Raw genomic sequence first — 25,104 nt, 5'->3', positions numbered from 1 at the left:
GAAATGGACGTGAAAACAGATCTCAGCAGGAAACGTCTCACTAAAAATCTTTTTTTTCCCCCCTATCTTTGCGGTCTACCTTTTCTCTTTGCATCTCACTGCGCAGTTGTGAGATCTTCACCTTCATGGCATCCAGTTCTTCGTCTGGGACCTGCGGGATTGTGAGCGCTTCCGTCTCATCCGAGCCCTGGAAGGTCAGCTCGCTCAGCGGGACGTACCACTTGCTGTCATATTGTTGGTTTTTACTGCAAGGGGATGAAAGCAAAAATCATTTTGATAAAAATCGCCGCGTTTATTATGATCATTATCATTTGTTTTTTACCCTGCAATTTGTTTTTTCAATTTGGCGCACAGCAGCAAGTCGGTGAAAAGGAAGACGTGTCGCAGTTTTCTGGCTCCCTCCACCAGCTCCACCATGAAACTGTCCTTCAGGAGCTGGCGATTCTATGGATGAGGAAAAAATAAAATACAAATACAAATATGGAAAGAGGTAAATATCGTTGAATGGATTATTATTATTATTTGTGCTGTCCAAAGAAATCAAACATTAAAAAAAATGATTTTCATAACTCATGGACTAGAAATCAAAAAGCAACAACAAAAAGACAGAATTCTTCTAAATTATGTACAAAAACGTAAACTATTGAATCCAGTGATTTACTGTATATATAAACTATTTCCTTCATGAATATTTGATGAACTGTGCGAAGGAACAATGAAACAATGTATGAAAATATATACATATACTATATTTTTTTTATCTGCACTTTTCGCTGATGTCAGACTACGTAATGAGGCTGCAATACCAACCTGCACCGAAAGAGGGCGGTAATGTCAAGATAAACGTTTTACAATGATGACATTTACAGAACGTCAATCGACGTTTATTTGAACGTTTATATTGTCGTATTAATGCTTGTGGCGACCCCTTGAAGGGAAAAAGCCGAAAGGAAAAGAAGAATGCTTTCACAATGCTAGCAAGAGGATAAGTATGAAAAGATAAATCGAGAATAAAGGGGACGTGTTTATTTATTTTTTTTACATTTTAATTACAGTGTTTGTTTTTTTCATTCAACTGATTCTCAATCCAAATGGTATTTTTGTCTGCGATTTTAAAATCCAGCCGCTAACCAATGACATTCCTTTCTTTGTTTGTTTCCTGCCTGTCTCAAAGGATGACATCAGACATTTTCAGGAGTGGTTACATCATCATCTTCATCTTAGCGTCCTCCCACAAGCCACTCTTCAACCCCCCCCTCGTCGCCCACCCACGATGCTAGATGCTACTCCTCACCCGGTTCTTCAAGAACGCATACTGTCAATGCCAGAACATACTAAGAATCATTCGGCTTGTCCATTTCTGTTCGTTTTTGTTGCTGATGAAAGCAAAGATGTGCTTCCACCGCAATGTTAGCGCCTGACGAGATGTGGGCTAATAGGAGGGAGCGGCTTAGACAAAGAAAATGAGCATCCTCACGGTCGGTCGGATACAGTTGCCATCCGCTGTCGCCCACCATGACTCTCGATTTGATGACTATGACAAATAAACAAATAAACAACAACCACAACAACAAACATAAAGCCAATGTGAAAAACGTGGCTGCACAGAGCGCAGAGATGAAATATTGACGTCTCCCGAAGCGGCCTCGCTGAGAGCAAGTCATCGCATGAATTTACAAACATGTATTTTTAGAAGCCAATGCGCGCTTACAAGGGACATCTCTTGGTGTGTGTTTGTTTGATTCAAGCCGGAATGCGAGTGAGGATGCGCGCATGTGTCCGTGACATAATACAACCACCTTTGCGGATCATTTGGGCCTTGCGTACGCAAGACAACACTCATGGAAAGCCAATTGGTTTAAAACGATGACATACTGATGACATGAATCCATCAGCCATTGTTGTGTGCCCTCAAGTATTATGCTTGACTCATGGTCAGTCGTCCTCCTTATTAGCCCCAAAATATTCAATGGTGGCAAAGACTGGACTCAAGAAGGAGCGAGTAGCAATATAATGAGCGTCATTGATTTCCGTGTGCTTCTTTCATGGATCTATCCTAAATATTTGATGCCTGCTGTGGCTTGACTGGGATGGAAGTCAGTCCAATAGGAATTCATAAAGGGGGCGGGGTAGCTCGTAAAAGTGTATGTATGTGAATCTAATGCGTCAGCTCAGAGTTTTTTTGCTTTTTTTCTTTCACCCAGTGGCACACACTCCATTTATGAAAAATTAAATTGGGATCGGTCCGTCCAAGCGGCTCATTAATAACATCATGTGCTGCCGTGTCATGAAAGCTTTCAATCAAGAGGCCTCCAATCATGCGCATCAAGTCATGGGATGACAGACAGGTTGGGGGCGGTGTGGATCCGTGTGTGTGTGTGTGTGTGTGTGTGCGTGTGTGTGTATAAGCGCTTGGATAACCACAATGGGCAAGTGAAGGATGATCAAGCATACAAGCGCAACGTGACCATATATGGGCATAAGCTCAGCGTGAGGCTGCAGATTGGTGACAAACTGGAAGCTAATCTCATTTTAATGGTGACAGAAGGAGAAAAAAAACCTCTTTAAAACTGATTTTGGGGGTACGTACTATTCATAGGAGGGATATTTTGTTGTTTTGGGTGTTTACACTTGACCTACGTGAAGCTCGGGGACTCAAATGTTGGCTATCAACAGAAAGGAAGAAACAGACCAAGCCACAGTTTGTAAGATCAAAAAGTTAAGAAAACTATTCGTATCCGATCCCAACTTATTTTAAAGCTGCAATAGATTGAAATCATTTCACCTCGCCCTTCTTGACGGTCATCAGCTGGCGGCGGGGCGTGGACTCCTCATTGATGCTCGATAGGAAATTCTGGGAAATGCGCAAAGCGTCCTGAAGAAGCGGCTGGTCCGGGTGGCTTATGGGAGTGTGCTTCAGCAAATCCTTCAATGCAGAAAAGTTTCAAACGTTCAACATTTCAAAGAGAATTAAAGACTGCCCCTAACATGGATTGATTGTGTGGTGTTCCTCAAAAAAAAAATATATATATATATATATATATATATATATATATATATATATATATATATATATATATATATATATATATATATATATTTTTTTTTTTAAATTAAAATTTGAAATGTAAAATTAAAATTGCAATAACTATAAAAATAAAAGAAAAACAACAAGAAAAACTAAAAGACAAACAAAAACTATATATACATAAATAAATTAAAATTAACATAAAAAATGAAAATAACATCAATAACTAGAAAAATAACAATAAAAAATATACAAATATAAATAGAATTGAAATTAAAATTAATATTAAAAATACAAATTCAAATAATAACAATAAAATGAACTGTAAATTTCTCCACCGCGAGACTAATAAAGGCAAATCCAATCCAATCCAATCCAAATTAACAACAAAAATAAATATCAATATAACATAAAATAAAAAAATATGAGTATAACATAAAATAAAAAAATATAAATATAAATATGTAAATAAGTAAATAAATAAATGTTAACTGCATTGATTTTGCAAGACGTAAGGTTCCATGATCCGTGCGGGCGGATGCGGTTTTGCTTACATGAAGCACCAGCGTGCTACGTGTCACCCTGTCCACCGGTTTGTAAAGCAAAGCTGTGAAGAAAATGCAGAAGACAAAAAAAGGCAGACTTTGAACCATTTGAATCCACGTTTAGTTCAATGAAATAAGCACAACAAACACAACAAATGAGCATGACTGACCCTCGAGGGAGTTCTTGGCTGTCGGCTCTTTGCAGTCTTTGGGGCTTCTCACCTTTAAATTCTATTTGCAGATGAAGAAGAGAAGCACAGTGAGGTGAGATGAAGGCACGGATTGCTCAAAGAACCTCCGACTTCAGCCACTCGCACATGAACAATGGCGCCGTTTTCATTTGATTACCTCGGAGATTTCGGAAAACTGCGTGTTAGCTTGGCAGCACTTCTCGGCTGTCTCCACCGCCAACTCGTAGTTGTCCACAAACGCCCTGTAAACTCCTAACTGGCTGGCCTGAAACACAGAAGAGCATTTTTAGCATAGCAAAGTGAGACCGCGGCTGAAGTGATACGAGCAATTCATCTCAAATCGTCTCTCCCCATTGAAATGCATTAGAATGCTATTAATCCGTTACAACCGCCACCCAAAAAATGAGCGTTTATCTGCATTTAGGGTTTTTTTTTGTCTGATCATACAAAAATTACACTCAACAATATGAACTTGTTCTTCTTCCGGGGGATGAGGTGGGGGTGGGGGGGGGGGTAATTTGTGGTTCTCAAATCAAATGACTTTTGTACTAATGTCCATTCCCAATTGAAAATACAAAAATAAATCAAACAAAATCTTTTACTTTGCTTACTGACAGTCATGCTTTGCTGACGAATGTTGTTTTACGGACGCATGTTGATGACGATGACGCAAGAACAGTATGTAACCGCGGCAACCCCACAAAAGTGTGTGACCAAAGTAATAAAAGCATATTTGGGGAGCAGAAATTCATCAGCAAAGCCAACAAAAGAACAATTAATTGTGCGGAACAAAAGGCAAAGTGAGACATTACTTAGTACAAAAGCGCAGAGCAGCTTTTGTCCAGAAACCTACACGGACGGGTGCTTCAACCGGCACGGTTGAACTAATTGCGGACTGGAAATGAGCGGAGATTTCTCTCATTTATTTCCGTTAGCGGATCGCTGCGATGAAAAACCCGACTGTGCATAAAACAGAAGCAATGTGGGAAAAACGGCAGGATGTGAAAGCGACGACGGTTTAGCCAAAATAATCTGCAGGAAGTGCACCTTCATTAAAGACTCACTCACTCATCATTCCGCTCCCTTTTTTTCAGAAATGTTGCAATTGGTTTTGGCTTTGTGGCTCCGGCACGAACCTGAACTAGGTCCTAAAATGTCTTTTTTTAACTTTATATTGAGGCCAAAGGTACTGGAATAGCTACCTTGTTAGCTATCTACTTGCTGTCTATTAGCTATCTGTCTGGCTCGCTGGCTATCTAGCTAGCTATCTAGCTAGCTATCTATTGGCTAGCTATTAGCTAGCTAGTTAGCTTTCTATCAATTTGAGTTATTCCGGGTTGTGTGAACGCTGGCGCGTGTAGCTGCCGCTGCTCACGCACAGAAAAAACGTATCCCATTTCACATTGGGGGCGTAAAGTGGTAAAAATGCTAAGCCTAACGCCAAGGTAAAAGGCAATAACGGTGTTTTTTCAAACCCATAATGAGCACGTCAAGTCGTGCAACTTTCTCAAATATAAACCGTATGGACGGATGTCGCAATGTGGCGTGTTTTGGAGATGTCCGTCCTGTTTTTGGCTAGGCATCATGGGAAATGTAGTCCTAGATTCACGCTGCAATCGCCGGTTTGGCCGAACATTTCCAATGACCCAAGAATATTTCACAATGTCTGCTCGGTAGTGGTCAAGGCCATTGAACATGGTCCAGTTTCTTTATACCTTGATTTATTTTTTTGCAGAGTCGACAACTGGAGATGGGAGAGGTCATTCATCCATTACGTTACTGCTGAGTCGTCATTCGGCAACAATGCCCTCATGTAGTTTTCTCGACTGCGGGAAAGGCTATCTCATTAAGAAGGAAGGTGAGGGGGACTACTTGATGGCAGAAAACCAATAGTCTACAAGTGAGAGGGAGGGGCGGCGGGGCTGTTTTGAGACACAAAGGCATACAACTGTTGGGGGGTGGGGGTGAATGAGGCCAACAAGCATTTCGGGGGGAATTAACAAGCAATTCATTGTGGGTTAATTGCGCCGCGGGGCAAGTGATTAAGAAGACCAGCGTCAATGTGGCGATGACGTCACTGGCGAGAGGGCAGACAGGGAGGGGCCTAAGACAGACTCCGACCTGGTTACACCAGTCAGGATCACTCACAGAAATGATTTTGAAGCGTGGAAAAGTGTCTGCGATGTGCTGTTTTCAGTTTTAAGGATGTTTTTATTTTGAGACTTTCAGAAGGTCTGTGGAAGCTCTCAGTGGTACAGGAGTGGTCCATCGATGAAAAGGTTTCTTCAGCCGTCATCTGTACAAATTTGAAGGTGACGGACGTTTCGCTTCCTTTTCAAGGAGCTTCGTCAGCAAACTAAAGTCTTACTGGTAGTTTCGGTTGAAAGGGGAGTAAATGAAGCTATTTTCATAAAACAGCAAAATGCTTCACTAAATAGCCATGGTGGGGTGAGGTTCAATTTGGATCGTTCGTACAATAGATTGCTTAGGCAACATAGACTTAGTTATGCTGATGAGGTGATACCAGGGCAAATTGGGCAATCAGGCCGGTCATCAGTCAGGACAATAGAAGTAATTAGTGGCGCCGCAGGGATTAGTCCTCTGCTCCCCCCAACCTGAGAGCAGGGACCAATCATTGCAGAGTCCGGCACCGCCTCGTCTGGACAGTCGGGATATATATATAGGGCCGAAACTACCAGTAAGACTTTAGTCTGCTGACGAAGCTTCTTGGATAAGAAGCGAAACGTCCGACACCTTGAAAGAAGTCCTGGTGACGGCTGAAGAAACCTTTTCATCGAGTCTTTCAGAAGGTTTAGACTGACCAGTTTTTGGAAAAGATCCCCGACTCTCTGGTGGTGACCCCATTGCTGGACGCGAGGTAGGAGTCCATCGTAGAAGTCCTTGTGGATCTCGTAGAGCTCAGGCACTTTGAAGAAAATGGTTTCGATCTGGGACACGGAGAGCACGGGCTGCGACGTTGTGGCCGCCGCTTTCAAAGGCTTCATGGGCTGAAATGGAGGGAAGCCAAGAACGGTGAGAAGATCAACCATGTCTGTTTGCAAAGCAAATCGGAACAAAATTTGGAATGTGTCACTTAAAGGACAAGCGACGCCTCCGGACAAGTTGTGTCCACAATTTGTCAAAACACTTCAAATCACTTCAACTGAGTGTATTTTACAAAGATTCCACCGCACGTAGCTACATTTTACGTTTTAAGACTCGCGCTGAATATTCAGGAAGTCTTGTTTCCGAATTGGTGATGATTCCTGACGTGACGTCACGTCTGGAACGCCCCTGACCGGGAAAGCGACCCACAATGCATTTTGGGTACTTTGTTTGGTCTGAAAACTTCGTGTTGATGGCGAAATTACAAGGAAAACCCATAAATAACGCCATGGTGAATCATTGTGTGTTGCACCAAGACTACTATTTGATACTAGTTGACACAAATACCCAGCAGACAAATCAGCCCATTTCAAACGGAGCTTTGGCACCATCTTGTGCATTTTCTGGGACGCAACATCGGAGTCCAGACGGCTGGAATTGATACGGAAGGACTTCTTTAATCGATGTCAAACATTGATGCTTTCCTCTTCAGAACTATTTGAATCATATTCATAATAATAATAATAATGTAAATTTCTCCACTGTGAGACTAATAAAGGCATATCCAATCCAATCCAATCCAATAACTGGATGAGTAACAAGAAAGCATCTTCTCCCAATCTGAAGCCATTGTTTTGATTCTCCAGCAAGGCAAGACGTCCTGGCGTGACGTCACAAACAAGAGGGCGGGACCTTCTCAAACTCGCCATTTCCGAGGTCATTTTGAAGTCGTTTTGGAACACTTTTAAGTCATTTTTATTGGTGTTTTTCATTTGACTAAAAATATCGCCCTGCGTGTTTTGGGTATCGTAGATGCTATAACACGTTTTTCTGATGTCCGTTAGGAAACAAAAAAAATGGTGTTGGTTGTCCTTTAAAGGAATCCAGTTCATGATGGTTTGACCGTTGGGGAAACTCGCGTTACATTGTGGGAAATGCCGCCCATTTTCTAGCTAGCACGATAAGGTATGCTAGCTAGCCATGGCTGGTTTCCGTCAAAACTGGTTTCTATTCAGTTTGTTTTGGACAATAGGTTTTCAAACACCAGTTTGATGAACTCGGCATGAAAAAAAAGAATCCAATAAGCCGACAGACGAGATGAGTCATTGAGCTAGCAGATTGCTAAATAGCAAAAAGGAGTCAGGCGTGTTTCGGCGCACACTCACCAGTAGCAGCGCCTCCAGGTGGCTGAGGTATGTTTCTTCACTGGCCAAAATCCCAGACAGGACCCATTTCCTCATTTCCAAACCTTTCTCCAGGTCACATTCCGCCTGCAACAAACAAAGCACATGCGAATGACTCATTTATGAATCCCGATTCGGCGGCGACAGCTCAGGAAGCGCACTTGGCAGCTGACCAGCGCCGGTTGTAAAAACACGATTCGCGACCTCGGCCTCCGTTTGCCACAGAGTGCAGCAGAACGCCCGTTCCCGATAAACACTCAGATCGCAATCCGAGCCCCAGAATGCACTTTATTAAGCGTTCGGGGGCAAAGAAAATGCTCATATTTTCCTCAACGTGGAGAATTACTTCCCTCCTGTCATCTAAATAATACAATAATAACATCATAAAATAAGAAAACAATAAAAATAAATAAAAACAAAACAAATAAAAAATAATAAAACAATAAAACACAATACAAGAATACAACAAATAAAACAATAAAATAATAAGACAAATAAAAATTATAAAACAATAAAATACAATAATAAAATAATAAAATACAATAACACAATAATAAAATAATACAATACAATAATAAAACAAATAAAACAATAAAATAGTAAGACAAATATAAATTATGAAATAAAACAATAAATATGCTAAAACAATAATACAATTATACAATAATAAAATAATACAATAATAAAAAAACTATGAAATAAAACACAAAATACAATAAAATAATACAATATAATAACAAAATAAAATATATATATATAAAATAAAAAAATAAAAATAAAAATCGAGCATGTCCACATAAGCCTCAAATTCCATATTTAGAACAATTCTCCAACAAAATGGTATAGTTATGACGGACCAATTGAGACTTAAATAATACCCCCCATCCACACACACACACAAACACACACAGACACACACACACACGCCCCCTCCATTATCCTGCTCAAGGTCATGTAGAGAACGGAGTCTATCCCAGCAGGCCACACACAAAGCGATTTCTTGGAATGGTATTTTCCTAACCAAGGGTTGTTCACAACAAAAGGCAGACAGAAACAACTGGCTCTTAGTCACTCCCCCCCTGAAAAAAAAAAAAACATTTTTCAACACGAAAACGCATACATACATTCGACTTCAAAGCCATTTTAACCTCACAGAAGCCGAAAAAAAGCTGACATGATGACACATTCTGAAGCCTGCGTTCCTTATACCTGATATTTAAAACGAGCTCTACAGTCGCTGCAGAAACACAAAAACAAGCCAAAAATGTCCGTTTTCCCAATCAACACAAAAACATAGAAAACAAACACAGCTACGTGAGCCACTACGGCGCCGAGGATTTAATAACAATCAAAGTTCATGAGGCCAAAAATAAAAGATGGCCATTTTATATTGAAACTCTGTAAAGAGACCACACAGCATCCATAGATCATGTGACCTTGGCCAGATTATGGTGAGTGGTGCGGAGGTCACGGTTTAAAAAAACTTTAGTTTCAGACGGTGATGAGTCATGGCGGCGACGTCATGAAGCCTCAACTCGATCATTAGCCGATCGTAGCCTGCGTGGCTTCTGACTCAGTTGGAAAAGCAGACTGTTGGGAGAGGTGGGCGGGGGGGTGTCTGTACAAGGGCAAACCAAGGTCGTGCTCACTGCGCTCTCATCATATTCCCGTCGGGCTCCTATGGGGAATCTTCATCCGACGGACAATCGTTGGTGTAGGTCACGGGTCAGGAACCTCTTTTGATGATTGCATCTGGCTCGCTAATAAAACCTAATACATATTCTGGCTTTTTTTGCTCTTCATTTCCTGTTTGGACTGCAGTTGGCGGAAAAGCGCCATTTTGATTGGATGATATAGACCGTTCATGTTAAAACATGTAAACTCCCGTTTTAAATAAGCCCGACGAGTGGAAAAAGATGACTAGCGTAATGCAACAATCACATCGATGAAAGCCTCATGCTAACGTTAGCATCAATATACTTCTGCGAGAGGCACCAGAAAGCAAGTGTGGAAGTTATTGAGCCGTGTGCAGGCTAGCTAACCGTAACTTTGCGGATGGACCTGGCAAGTTGACTTTCATTCCCATCGTTTGGATGGATTTTTACCAATCATGAAGAACGGAAAACCATTCATGTTAACGGTGAGTACGATCACAATGTTAGTTGAAATAATATACTCTGACATTTTGTTGAAAAGTGGCCGTGCGTGCATGCGTGTGTGTGTGTGTGTGTGTGCGTGTGTGTGTGTGTCTGTGTGCGTGTAAAACATGTCTAAATATTTGACTTTTACGGCTCTCTTAGTCCAAAAGGTTCCCAACCCGTGGTGTAGGCGAAACCCCCCACCCTTTTTTTTTTAGAAGCGTTGCGTCATTACACGATCGCACGTGAATCGAAACGACGCTGAAATCGGCCTCAATGTGCATTTCGATGGGGGACAGAGCTTTCAGCTGCTCTGTTCAGTTACCCAACATTGGTAACATGGATTCTCTTCCCACCTTCAAGTCCCATCTCGAAAGCCACCTATTTAAAAGGGCATTTTCTGTGTAGCTCTTTCTCTTGTTTCTATTTAGAATCGTATTTTATTTATTGTATTCTATTTGTGATTGTATTTTATTTCCGATAGTACAGATGCTTGTCTGTGACTGTAAAGTGTGCTTGAAAGCTTTGAAAGGTGCCTAAAATGAATTATTATTATTATTTCCTTCCCAAGCTTTTTCATTTCCATGTCGTGGATGATTTTCACCGTTGGATGGAAAAGACAGAGGGCAATAAACAAAAAAAAGAGAGAAATGAGCCACTGACCGACTTTGCAGACTCCAGCGATCCCGACGAGAGGGTGTCCCGACTGCTTCGGCTCTTGGAGCTCAAGTGAGGCGAAGAAGAAGGCGAGTCGTCGATGTACGGCAGGATGTCGTGATGCCGACGCTGCTCCTCGGCGCGGTCGGCGTCGTAGCCGTACGATGGGGGCATCCCGGTGTAATGGCCGTCTGACAATGGAAACAAACAAACAAACAAAAAATAAATAAATAACTGGAAATTATTATTATAGTGTCAAATTGAGGCCACATTGTCAGATAACACTCAGCCTAAATATCCCTTTTTGTGTATTTACTCTTCCTTTCAATCTTTATACTAAATTGCTAAAATATTTTGTTTTTAGTTGTTGATACGTTATCTGTCTTTATGTTCAAGAAACAACATTTCAGTCAATGTAAAAATGGATGTTATTTGTTGATCACATCTTTCCAGGCATTTGTTTTGCAAAGACCCCCTAATAAGATTGTCTTAAACCCCCATATGACGCCCAAAGATAGCCAACCAGGTCTATGTTGCGTCACAAACAGCATCGAAAGTAAATACAATAAATAAATAAATAAATATCAATTTATGTATGTATGTACAGTAAAGTCTCGTTATATCGATATTCAAGGGAGTCCGAAAAAGTATCGATATAACCGGGACTATCGATATATCCGATATCGATATAACGAGACTTTACTGTATTTAAATACACAAATACATACATAAATATGTATCCTTCCATGTATTTATTTATTTATTTAAATAAATAAAAATATTTGTGTTTATTTATTCATTTAAATAAATAAATACACCACCGAGTAACATATAGAATGACAGCCCAAATTAAATAAACTCCACCTCCTCATTGCTGGGTACCCAAAAGAGACACAAAATTAGAATGTTTCTGTGTGTGTGTGTGTGTGTGTGTGTGTGTGTGTGTGTGTGTGTGTGTGTGTGTGTGTGTGTGTGTGTGTGTGTGTGTGTGTCCACAGGCCATGTGACCTTCAGCCCACCCACCGTTTGGGCCAGATCCCGGCGACTGCCCACAAGGTCGTCCATGCAGGACCAACATGGAGGCTTTGTGAATGTGTTTATGTGTGAGTGTGTGCGTGTTTGCAAAATCAAACTGACTCATGGCACTTCTTGTTTATTCCTTGTTGACCTTGTTGTGCTAGCGACCTGTGATTAACTCATTCACTGCCAGACAATGTGCAAAAAAATGTGTCCACTCCAGTGCCAGGGTTTTTGTCATTGTCACTCCAATTCCAGGACCCACAGAAAATTTCGTTTTAGGACGACATCAACATTCAATGCAGCGTTAGAAACCTTTGACTCTGTTCTTTCATCAGTTAATTCCTAGATGATATGGAGTTATATAAACCTGAAATGAGGGCAGCTGTGACTTTGACTTCTCATGACATGAGTTGTATTATTTTCTTAATCTTTTTTTTAGCATATAGAAAACGTTAGCGTTAGCCTGGAAATATCAGATCCATTGCTGCTTCTCCAAAATAGCTGTACAACCTCATATTCCATCCACCTCGCTTTGGAAAAATGGAGTCATGGGATACACTGAGGTTGTGTGTGTGTGTGTGTGTGTGTGTGTGCGCGCGTGCGTGTGCGTGTGCGTGTGTGTGTGTGTGTGTGTGTGTGTGTGTGTGTGGAATGCCTTTCAGTGCCCGCAGGGCCAAAACAGAGGATCCAAACAACATTTTTTTGGTTTGTTTGTTTAAACCAGTAGTGACCACCTCTTGGTTTTGAAAGCAGCGCAGACTCGGAGCTTAAAGCACATCATGAATAATATTGTTCAAGTGACGATTAAATATGGACAGAAAGAGTGACATATGAATCACGCCAGTGTTGTGCGTCAGAGGGATATTTACGCGCTTCACAGGGAAACAGCAAAAAGCTCAACCGCTTTGGACTTTTTGTCTTTCGTGATACAATGCCACCATTTTTTTAAACAAATTAACAATGAAGTGGAATCACTTAATTTGCTTCTGTGTTGATGTATATCCGTTAATGACGTTGTCCAAAGAAGAGCAGGTAAATCAAACCCTGCCCCCGACAATTATTAATATAAACAGTTTCATCTACAAGTAAAAAAGGGTTTCCAGAAAGAAAGAAATGCGTTAAAAAAAACAAATAAACCGATTAACTGATAGACAGATAGATATGTAATTAGCTAGCTAGCTAGCTAGCTAGAAAGATATGTAGCTAGCTTAGATAGATGTGTAGCTGGCTCACTAGCTAGATAGAGATATGTAAGTTGCTAGCTAGCTAACTAGAAAGATATGGAGCAAGATAGCTAGCTAGATAGCCAGATTGGTAAAGAGATAGATAAATAAGCTGTTTTTTTAAGTAAAACACAGAAAATTTGAATTATGTACTTTTAGGATAAAAAAAGTCAATGAATGCTTTTCAAAGACAAGGATGACACTGCATGCCCTCGCAAGCACCATGAAAGAACATGTTTTTTTCCTCGATTTCCAATAAAAAAACAACTCGTATTTGCCGCTCGTGGGGTAAATTCAGGGGGAAAAAAGAGCAAATGTACATGCCAAAAAGAAAGAGAATGCGTATCCTCTGATATTGCAGCACATGATCTTCCTTGCATTCCCCTCCTCCCACGTCTGCTGAAACCACCCATCCTCCGTCCCTCCGTCCCCTTCCACAAATGTATCAGAAAAGCCTCGAGAGCAAGAAAAACACACAAAGGTTCCCAACAGAGATGGCACGAAAGGCCGCCGAGGCATCGATTGCTTCGTAGAAGCCAAATTCAGCGCAAAAATGAAAAGGGTGTACGTACCCGTGTACACGCCCCACATTCCGTGTTCAATGTTTGCACGGGAACAAGCACTGGGGAGGGCAAACGGGCCTTTTTTCCCACTACTTGCTGCAGGTGGAAAAAAAACAACCACAGTGGGAATAGGTGGAGTATGACTGTCATGGCAATATTTTTCTTTCTTCCAAAAACAATCCACAAGCCGATGGTTCCTGTCATACGATGCCTTGCATCATTGCTGCGGTTGCCTCAGATTCACCTTAGCCAAGAAATAAAATAACGTTTCATCCTAGGAAAACCAAATTCTGCTGATTTATTTTTGCATTTTCTTAAATGACAAGGAATCTCTGCTCATAATTTGCATCATAGCCACTGCTAGCTGCCAATTTAGCAGCTGTAGCCGCTAGCTAGCTACGATTGTTCATATTATGCCAACATGTTTAATTCACAGTCATTAATATACATCTTAAGAAAGATCACCTTCCTTGTTTCTTTTTTTCTTTGAACTTGGCTTCCACGGCAATCTGTCCTACTTGGCTGGGGGCCATAACGGCTGCGTGGATACTCACACAAGTGCATTAGCGTAAAGCGATAAATGAGATAAGCATCACTTAAAAGGCTTGTCTGAGTTCAACTGAGCTGGAGAGAGCTGCGACCTTCGCACAAAGAAGACAAGTGTCGCCTGGAGGGAGGCGGGGGCAACAAAACGCGGAGGTGGAAGTCAACACAAAGATGGCAGAAGGAAGACGGCGCAAGGCGTTGCTAATTCTCAAGTCTCATCAGCGAGGAAATGATTATTAACAAAGAGAAAATGGAGAAAATGAAGCTGGGGAGACGGTGGGGGTCTTTGAGATTCCCAAGGGTGTCCCGCCAACACCCCCATTTTGCCCTTAGGCATTCAACATGGCTGCCATAAATCTGTTCACGGCACCGTCACTTTTATTGGACTCTGGGTGGAAACCAGTCATCCTAACACCGCTAATGTAGCGCCATTCCTCACATGAATGCATCCAACCAGCAACATTTTCAGAGTGCAACAGTTCAGATCAGACTGTCACGGTATAATCTCGCAATTGTCGCCCATCTAGCCAGTCATAAGTGATACATACAATGGCGTCGCGCCATCAGAATGTGGCATTGCTCAATCAGTCCGACACAAAAGTACACAACAACGGAGCATTTTGGAATTCTTCCATTCAAGCTTTGTGTCAGGAAAAAAGATTTTGTTAGTTAGGGGTCTCCAAATGTAACAAAAGCACTGTTGATTCAGTCCAGGATAATCTAAGATCTAAAAAAAAAATAATAATAAATTGGGCCGCGGGCCACATTGTTGTTACGGGTCAACAATAAGACAATTATTGTGGTTTACATAAGACAATTTGACATTTCGGTTCAAACTTTAGCTCGCTTCAAAGTTTGATTTGATTTCGCGGGCCGAATAAAATGATATGGCGAGCCAGATTTGGCCCCCAAGCCTTGACTTTGACACAAGAGTCCAACAATACCCGCTAAGAATAATTAAGAGGCGATTTTCCTCCTCCCTGGAAAGCTGATACAAGTCCAGGGTGTCAGATCTGTTAATCTTATTAAACAGATGAGGCCCGGATTTTAGAGGTCAACAACTAAAGATGCATTCAATTTTTTTTTTTACTGTCAGATCCTGCAATTTACCGACTAAAATCGGGTTCACGTACAGTGCGGGTACCTCGCGTGAGAGAGCAGTGACAGGCGGTTCCTTTTATCGCCTTGAGTATCTAATTTAAAGACGATTTAGCACCTAGCAGTGGGGGTTGGTAATAAAGTAGAAAGCTGTGGCGATGAAAGCAGAGTCGAAGACAGAGTGTGGGTTGGGGGGGGGGGGGTGATACCCGTCAAGATATAAAATGAACTCGTGAGCAGTGATTCTGGCGCAACCCCCTCTGTGTGCGCAGGCACTTGATAGCTGCTCATTTGCTAAATGTAGTTTTTGTTTCTCATTCGGGACTGCGGAAAGTAAATACCTGAACTTAAAGGACAACCGACACCATTTTTTTTGGTTTCCTAACTGACATCAGAAAAACGTTTCGTAGCATCTAAAATAGCCAAAACACGCAGGCTGATATTTTTTCGGCAAATGAAAAACACCAAGAAAAATGACTTAAAGTGTCCAAAAAACAACTTCAAAATGAAACCGGAAATGGCCATTTTCAGAAGGTCCCGCCCCCTTGTTCGTGACGTCACGCCAGGACGTCTTGCCTTGCTCAAGAATCAAAACAATGGCTTCAGATTGGGAGAAGATGCTTTCTTGTTACTCATCCAGTTACAAATATGATTCAAATACAGTAAAGTCTTGTTATATCGATATTCTCGGGAGTCGGCAAAAATATCGATATAACCGGACTATCGATATATCCGATCCTGCGGCATGTAAATTTTCTCCTTGCGTTCATAGAAATAGTATCGTAATAAGCAGTACTATCGATATAACAGATATCAATATAACCAGACTTTACTATAGTTCTGAAGAAGAAAGCATCCATGTTTGCAATCGATTAAAGGAGTCCCCCCATATCAACTCGAGCTTTCAATGACAGCAATGTAGCACCGAGAAAATGCAGAAGATGGCGCCCAAGCTCCGTTGGAAATGGGCTGATAGGTAGTGACGATACCTACTGTGACGTGACGTCAGGAATTGTCATCAATTAGAAAACAAGACTTCCTGAATATTCATCACGAGTCTTAAAAGGTAAAATCTCGCTCTATGCGGTGGACTATTTGTAAAATACGCTCAATAGAAGTCATTTGAAGTGATTTTACAAATTATGGACACAACTTGTCCGGAAGCGTTGGTTCTCCTTTAAGGGAATAGACAAAGGTTAACGTATAGCGTAAAAAAATGAGCAGGTAGGCTATTAGAGACGAAAAATCAGCTTGGCGTGATTCAAATGTTCCTTAATGGAATTCAATTCCTTCATCTCAGACACAAACACTGCCAGACAAAACCTTTGATTCCGGAAACGTCTTCTGTATCTTCAATGTCAGCCACTTGCGCCCAAACGAAAAAGACTCATTAGTCGCTCAGAAGCCTGGAGCATTATGATGAGCATGTTGAAAGTGCTGCATGACACTCTGATTAATAATAACCCAGACGAAATTAGCCTCTCAACGATGGAGCGCTCTCATTAGTCCACAATTTCTAGCGGCAAAGCTAGCGTCAGGTCTTCACTAAGGTCGGCATTGTAACTACTTTATTTTTCAGACGCTGAGATGTAAAGCTTCTGTCGAAAAAGTTTGGTAACCCCGACCTTACCAATCATTGCTGGAAATTTCTGTAACAATGTTAAAAAAAACATGCTTATTCTTTATTCTATTCTTTGTTTTTTATATTATGAACCACTCTGGTGTATTGTGTAATAATGTAATGTAGCATGTATTTGTTACATATTTCAATGTATTTTTAGTCTTTAGAAAGTATTTGTGACTGCATTTTGGGGGGACTCGGAACGGATTAAAGCATTTACATGGAAAACGCGTCTTGACTTACAAAATTCTCAAGTGGATACATTTCTTACAAAAACAATACATTTTGAAAGTTGAAGTAATACTGAATTTATTTCTATGCAATTTTCCTCCTGGGATTACGTTAGCTTCTTTATCTTTTATTTCCTTTATGGGTCTACCAAGTCCGCGTTTCTGATTGCGTCGACATGCTTTTCTCTTCTCTCGCACTTTATTCGACTTGATCGGCTCTGCAATGAGACCGTAGCCGTGATCAATTTTGAGGGCCTCCCTCTTTAATGTATCATGAGCACCGTGGCGCCGGGTTGCGATGCCGCGGGTTAGGGTTAGCGTGCGGCCTCATTCATTTAGCAAGATTGAAACATGGCGCTGGAATCGCAGCGGCTTTGTGCACGCAAAACATCCTCAAACTCGTGTGGGTTTTAAACGTGTCGGGGAAAAATAGAATGGAGGGATCAGACCGAGACGCTAATTGCACGTTTCCACATTTACTTTCTCTTTGATCACGCTGAGAGAGAAAGTGGGTGGGTGGGGGGTGGATGCGGGAAAAGGGGCTTGACTTCACCCACTCGAAGCAAACACAAGTAACAGGCTGTACTTTGAAAAGTTTCCCGGGAGTGACTCACTTTCTTCCTTTATTGTGGAGGGGTGGACCCAAGCCTCCATTTTGCCGCGTCGACACAGTGTCGGTTGAAATGTTTCAGTGAACGCTCAAAGTTTCGTATTTGAGTACTGATATCGATGAAAAGGTTTCTTCAGCCGTCATCTGTCCTTCTTTCAAGGTGTCGGACCTTCTGAAAATGTCCAATTCGCAGCTCAATTTTGTTGCAGTTTTAGCACACTTTCAGTCATTTTTATTGGTGTTTTTCATTTGACTAAAAATGTCAGCCTGCGTGTTTTGGGTATCGTAGGTGCTATAAAACGTTTTTCTGATGTCAGGTAGCCAACAAAAAAATGGTGCGGGTTGTCCTTTTAGTCTTAGCATAGGTGTCCCGATGCCTTGTCTAAACATCTCCCCGTGGAGTAAATCCCGTTTTAAATCAAACCGTGCGGCACCCGACTGGCACGGAATCAACTTCCGTCCTTGTCAAAGAGACGTGAAGTCTCGCGGTGGGACACTTATCGCAGCCAAACAGGCGGAGGCAACGCACAAAGGCCGTCCATCTATTGAACGGAGGGTCAAAGACAAGGCGCCGCATCATTGCGGCTCAAGGGCTGTAAAGTGCCACAAGCGCCGTTTCAGGGACACGAATTAGGAATTTTGCTCAACGGGATTTGCCAAAGCTCGTCTCCCGGGGAACTGTTGCCGGGGGTTACCACAGCCAACAAGAAGAGTATTTTTCAATTGGGTACCATGCCAGAAAGGCAGACAGACTTGTCTGCCGGTTTGAAGCGCCCACCTAGCATCGCATTACCTGCAACGCACACTCGATTGGTGCCATTAGGGAACTAAAAGCCTTCACGGACACACACGGGGGACAATGAGGGACAAAAACAATGTGATCCTCAAGTGAAGGTCAATGATCTTCACCTCTATTTGGTCCATCCACCTTGAAAATCGACAAACAAACCAAAGTTGGATCTATTTGTTTGTTTTTTTGTTGTTGTCCTGTGATCTTTTTCACTCAACGTCTACCGTCTTCTGCCACGCATCAACCTCCCGCTGAAGCTCAACTGCGTCCATTCCTCTTTCTCCGCTTTGTTTTCGCTAAGCGCTAGCGGTAACACGAGCATGCTTATGTAACCTGACACCACCGGCAGGTAACGCTTCTATCGTGATGCTAGCCCGCGGATGCCGTTCGAATATACAAAAGAGCATCCAGCCGCGTTAAGTACTTAGCTACTTGCTAGTTGACTGTCAAATGTGCTTGCCTGAGGGCAAACGGAGGAGGCGTTAGCATATATGTTTTTTCTGTTTCCAAGTGAGAGTGATAATTTAGCAAATACTTCCGGCTTGGCAGGCTGACTGAGCACGGTCAAGCGTCCAAACAACGAGGCACAATAAACGTGTGTCGAAGGCAACTGAAGCTTAGCTCACAAATGCTACGATCCATTTTGTAGCATCTACTGTGTGCTAGCTAGCGGACGGCTTCCAGGATGAACATCATTATAATTGTACAACTGCGAAAAAAATAGCTTATTATTGGAGTGCACACACAGTGAAGAAAAGGCCGTCGGGCGTCTTGAACACATTCACACAAAGAAACTGAGAAAGGCTGCGCATGTGCGCGTGTATAAAACCACGAGGGGAGGTCGAGCAGGTGGGGGTGGGGTAGCTTCTGGTGGAAACGCTGCCACCAGTGGACGGAGTCACAATGCCGTGATCCCTATAGCCACGCGATGAACCAAACGTTAGCCAAAATAGCCATCGGAAGAGAAGTATTCGATAAAATTAAAAGGTAGGATACTTAAGCTAGGAACAATAAGACGCGCGTGCTAAGCCGTTAGCGCGCAAACATGAAAATGCCACATGGCAAGGCAGACAAATAATGAGTAAAATAGTCTTAGCTTGTCCGTGACAATAAGCAGACGTACTTGCAGAGATATCAGGGCACCCCCCCTAGCCCCCGTCGCCCCTGACAACCCGCACAATGCCATGTCAAAGGAGGTGGTATGACCCATATACCACTCCCACCGTGCTTTCGCGGCGAGGGCATGCGTGGAAACAATTAGCTCAAATTAATTCTTGAAGTCACTGTGAGGTACAGTATTACTTCTTTTAAATACACGCTACCATATTTAGGCGTGTGTAAGCTCTCAGTGGTACAGGAGTGGTCCATCGATGAAAAGGTTTCTTCAGCCGTCATCTGTACTTCTTTCAAGGTGTCGGACGTTTCGCTTCTTATCCAAGAGGCTTCGTCAGCAAACTAAAATTTGCTGGTAGTTTTGGCCCTATATATATATATATATATATCCCTACTGTCCAGACGTGGTGGTGCCAGACTCTGCTATGATAGGTTCCTGTATTATTTATTGTTTATTTACTATTTAATCTTTACCCTGTACTCCTGTACTACTGTTTAAGATTTATTATTATTATTATTATTATCATCATTATTATTATGAACATGGCCATAACAGTTTTAAGGATGTGCACATTTCTGCAAACACATCATATTAGTTTTTCTTTTTTTATTTAATGTAATTTTTTGCCCTGAAAATCAAATAACTCACCGTCTCACTTACTTTCTAACATAATTGTGTGATTTTTTTTTTTTTGGGTGTGTGTGGGGGGGGCACTATGGTTCTCACATGGGTTTGACCCAGGAGTGTTTAGAATTTGACACCCAATGTCACAAAAGGCATTTCCGAGTGGCACGGCATCAATAATCAATAGCAGAGAAAGGTCTTCAAGTCTTGAATTTCATATCTCCAAGCGCCCCCCCCCCTCGGCCCCCCGCTAGGCTTCTTTGTTTATGGGCCGTCCTGAAACACCTTGGCTGATTTGACACGCTCTCACTGTACCTCGCAGAAAGAAAAAAAAAAAAACAAAACAAACGTTTCCGTGTCCCATCCAACGCAAATGAGCCTGGAGCAAAGGCTGCCATTTATAGTCTGATAAAGTGGGCCAATTGAGCCACAACGACACATAAAAGACATGGCAGGACAAGAGGAGGAGAATAGGAAACAAAATGATGCAAGTTGGTCAAGAATAGATAGTCAAGGAGAAGTGGGGGTAGGGGGGGGACGTAAAATGAGACTGTTTTAGCCATGTGGACACCATGTGGACACCATGTGGACACTTGGCTGGAAGCGTTGAATCCCACAATAAACAATGCAGAATGTGACCATAAAAGCAAATTAGAGGGTGTCGAAAACAGAGCAGACAACTAAAACAATTGCAACATGAAGCACCTGGTCAAGGACAACCGACAACATTTGTTTTTTGTTTACTAAGTGACATCAGAAAAACGTTTGATAGCATCTAAAATAGCCAAAACACGCAGGCTGATATTTTGAGTCACATGCAAAACACCAAGAAAAATGACGTAAAAGTGTCCCAAAACGTCTTCAAAATGAGCTCGCAATTGGGCAGATTCAGAAAGTCCCGCCCACTTGTTCGTGACGTCACGCCAGGATACTCCTTCACAAACTGCCTTGCTCCAGAATCAGAGAGTTCAGATTGGGAAAGGCATACTTCAAAAATGAAATGTATCATCGTCAAGCAAAATGACTCTCCAGAGTGACGACGCGCTAAAGGAATTAAAGTCTGTGCCCAGCTCGGAACAAATCGGCTTCCATTTTATGTTATTTTGTCTAACAGTGTTGTTTTCAAACTCTCTTTCCGTCCAACTCTCCTCCAGCGAGCGCATTTGCCAAAGGAAGAGTCGGCTGCCAATAGGCAGCCACTTTGCTCATTAGCCAGATAATGTTGTTGTTTTTCAACTTTAACAGCTCGGCTACTTTATTCTGCAGTCTCACTACAAACTACGACTCCTCTCACACACACAGCAACGCGCTCGCGTGTATAAGATGTTACGTAACCAGCGAGATCTTCCCCCCGTGGGCTTTTCTTGACCAGCCAAGCGAGAGACTAAAACTGTGCCTTGCCGCACTCCAAAGTGTCCCGTTTGGCTTCCCACGATGCAACATCAGCGCCAGAAATGATGCAACATTGATGAGCATCACCTTCACTGTCAAAACGATGGCCATTTTGGGCCCCGGCCATCGCTTTCCGACGCTCGTGGGTGAAAAGCGGCGTGGGATTTCGCTAATCTCGATTATCCCGCTTAAAGGACAACCGACACCATTTTTTTTGGTTTCCTAACTGACATCCGAAAAATGTTTTATCGCATCTAAAACAGCCCAAACATGCAGGCTGATATTTTTAGTCAAATGCAAAACACCAAGAAAAAGGACTTCAAGTCTCCCAAAAATACTTCAGAAAGTTTCAGTTTCCGAAGGTCCCGCCCCCTTGTTCGTGACGTCACGTCAGGATACTCCTTCACAAACTGCCTCGCTCCAGAATCAAAAACAATGGCTTCAGAGAGTGCAGATTGGGAGAAGATGCTTTCTTGTTACTCATCAAATAGTTGTGAAGAGGAAAGCATAAATGTTTGCAATCGATTCAACAAGTCCTTCCGTACCAATTCGAGCCTTCTGGACGCCAACGTTTTTTGCGCCACGGCCCGCTTTAATGGCAGACAATATTTTCACTTCTTACATGGTAGCTACGCTGGCGTTTTTAAACTCCGCGCGTATCCCGAAAAATAGTTTGTATGCCAAGTTAAATGTTCTTCAATGTAATGTAACGTTGGTAAAGCGAGGTTTGCCACTTACCCAGATGGTCTCCATGGAAAGCGTTATCGTGCGCCGCTCTCCCGTGATGGACGGCGGGAGGCCAGATTTGACCGGTTTTGCGAACGCTGACGATGGTGGCCTCCGACATGACGGCGTGGCCGCCCTGCTGCCGATGGTGGCGCTTCTGCGACTGCGGCGTGGGCGGGCTGCCGCTGTCGAACGAGTGCTGGGAATTCTGGGAGTTTTGCGAGGGCGAGCGGCTCTTTTCCCGGAAGGGACGGCGAAAAGCCGCGGCGGGGCTGGGCGAGACGTGGCCGGACTGACCCGAGGAGAAGTCGTCCTCGCTGGACGTCAGGTTCTCGTTGGAGCTGCAGTCGGGCGTGTAGCCGCCGCCTCCGCCGATGTCTTCGAAGCTCCCCGGGGAGTACGAGCGGCGAGGCCACGTCAGGAGGTGGTCGTCGCCGGCGGCGGCGCGCTCTCTGCTTTGACCGCCGCCTTCGCCCATCATCACGCCGCCCACGTAAACGCTGGAGTACGCCTGGAAGTCGGAAGGTTGCCACGGCGGAGGCGGCGCTTTGCCACCGTTGGCCCGTTGATGCCTGGCATTGGGTTCGCCGTCTTCGTACTCGGCGTCGTAGCCGCACGTGCTTTCGGTGGAGCGACCTCGGTAAACCGGCCTGGCGCGGAGGTCGCCGGCCACGGTCGCTAGGTTGCCGGGCAGCGAGTGCAAGGATCTCTTGCGCTCCATCTGCACGGCCTGGTTGCCCAGGGCGACCATCTTGTCCGAGACTTCGCGGTCGTTGACTCGGACCGACCCCCTGTCGTGGTGGAACTCCACGTTGGTGTAGAAAGGCGGCGGCGGCGGCGGCTGCTGCTGCTTCTCTTGACCTTTATCGCCCACCAAGTGAGAATTGGTCCGCTTGACCCTCTCAAAGTTGGACCTGAGGGCGGCCACTCCGAGCCCCATCCCCACTTTGTCTTCGTCCTTGTCCGGGGGCGGAAGCGCCGGCCGCCGGGGCGACGCCGACGTCCCTCCTCCTCTCTGCTTGGAAGGCGAAAGGCCGTCCAGATCGTCGCAAGAGGGGGCCTCCGAGGCCGACTCCGGCCCGTCCCCGTGGGACGCCGACTTCCTCGCCGGCGGCGGGCGAGCTTTGGATGGTCCCGCGGCGTCTCCGTGAGGCCGGTAGCGACCTCGGTCCACGATCGGGGTGGCGCCGTAACCCACTCCGCCCGTCTCCTGCACGTGCGGCTGTTGAGACTCGGCCCCCCGAGAGGCGGCGGGGTCCACCCCCTCGTTGAGAGGCGTTTTGCGAAAACCCCAACGTTGCTTGTCGTAGCTTTTCCTCTCCTTGGCCAGGAGGGTCTGCAGGTAGATCATGCGGAAGCGTTCTTTGTTCACTTCCTGTTCCAGTCTCCTGATGGACGCTTTGCATCTCTCCAGCTCGTGTTCGATACCTCCCACGGACCTCAGCTCCATCTTGGGGGGCTCCGATTCGGGGAATTGAGCCTTCCAGGCCTCGATGAAGCCCACCGGTTCGACCATTTTGGGGGTTATTGGACCAAGACCAAGGGCACGCGATCTTTCTTCGCGACCGCTCACCTGCAGTTAAATCGTCTTTTCAACAGGCCTTTTGACGACCTGCTTAGCAACACAAATTAAGGAGACTTTTCGGAGGCAACAAATCCATCGTTGGACGACACGACGGCTGCTCACGAGGAGGACCAGAAGGAGACATCGTGGGTTATTCCGGCATGATGTCTCTTTAAATAACAATTTCCTAAAAACATATTCATATCCGATGTCAGTTCGAAAAGAATCCAGAAAGAAATAACCCGTCTCTTGGTTTGCCGGCGGTGTGTGTCACGAGCTCCGGGATTGGTAGCGCCGACGGGTCCGCTCACTCCTGGCCGACCATTAGGCTTCAATCTCGGGTGCCGCTGAGCCTTTGTGCCGGCAGATCGGACGGAGAAAAGAATCACAAGGACGGCGCGAAAGAAATCGCACAATCGAACCGCGGCAGCGGTCCGGTTGGTGCCACGCGTTCGGGTCGTCGTTTCATCTTTCCTACCCGGTTTGTGTGTGCTAATGTTGCATTTTAATCCGGGGTTTTCCGACAAACTGCTCGTAATGCAGCGGCTGTGCGGCCGTGCGGCTTCGCATCTCACACGGGAGAACAAACACTGTGAGAAATGGGAGGCGTGGCCAAAAAGACAACCATCCGGCTGCTTAAAGAAACAGTACACCAATTACATTTCCACGCCCCTTCGAGTATTTTTAAAAATGAATTATATTTACATTGATGTTATTTTCACTGTTTGTCACTGTTCTTTACTAATATTACGATTTTTTTATAGTTTATATACTGGCTCGTTTCATGATGAAAGAGCCTCGGCGTTTTTTTCTTCACAAGCATTTCAAAGCTTTTCTTCGCTTAGCGTGTTTGATTCAACACTGCCACCCAGTGGATGAAAGGGTGAAGTGCAGGTCCATTGTGATCATGTCCTTTGAGGCCATTCGAAACCGATGACATCATTTAATGCTTATTAAAGCGCTGCAAATACGTATAACAATTAGGGACAAGCCTTTAGCCTTGGTGTGTTTAGCCTTGGTGTGTTTTCCGATGTTTAGTTTGGGTGATCCACACAAATGGAATTAGCATGATCGTAAATGAACGCAATGGTAGGCAAGTAAGATTGTAGGATTTTATACTGAGATGGGCTGGTGT

General features: G+C 43.8%; 1 protein-coding gene across 1 annotated transcript in view; it reads right to left on the bottom strand.

The window, feature by feature from the left end:
* The window catches only part of bcr (BCR activator of RhoGEF and GTPase), a 34,234-nt gene extending 9,665 nt beyond the window's left edge, over window positions 1–24,569 (bottom strand). Inside the window, exons 1-10 of the mRNA XM_089020450.1 lie at window positions 22,418–24,569; window positions 10,855–11,039; window positions 8,036–8,140; window positions 6,587–6,772; window positions 3,922–4,029; window positions 3,744–3,804; window positions 3,583–3,635; window positions 2,786–2,926; window positions 323–444; window positions 80–245 (exon numbers count right to left, since the gene is read on the bottom strand). Of these exons, the coding sequence (XP_088876576.1) occupies window positions 80–245; window positions 323–444; window positions 2,786–2,926; window positions 3,583–3,635; window positions 3,744–3,804; window positions 3,922–4,029; window positions 6,587–6,772; window positions 8,036–8,140; window positions 10,855–11,039; window positions 22,418–23,921 (2,631 nt within the window). The 5' untranslated portion in view covers window positions 23,922–24,569. The remainder of the gene's footprint in view (window positions 1–79; window positions 246–322; window positions 445–2,785; window positions 2,927–3,582; window positions 3,636–3,743; window positions 3,805–3,921; window positions 4,030–6,586; window positions 6,773–8,035; window positions 8,141–10,854; window positions 11,040–22,417) is intronic.
* Between the last annotated feature and the right edge of the window lie 535 nt (window positions 24,570–25,104).

Source organism: Hippocampus bargibanti, linkage group LG18 (assembly GCF_051943395.1).
Source record: "Hippocampus bargibanti isolate YZ-2025 linkage group LG18, ASM5194339v1, whole genome shotgun sequence".
In the NCBI taxonomy this organism is placed as follows: Eukaryota; Metazoa; Chordata; class Actinopteri; order Syngnathiformes; family Syngnathidae; genus Hippocampus; species Hippocampus bargibanti.
This window is presented reverse-complemented; position numbering and strand designations above follow the sequence as displayed.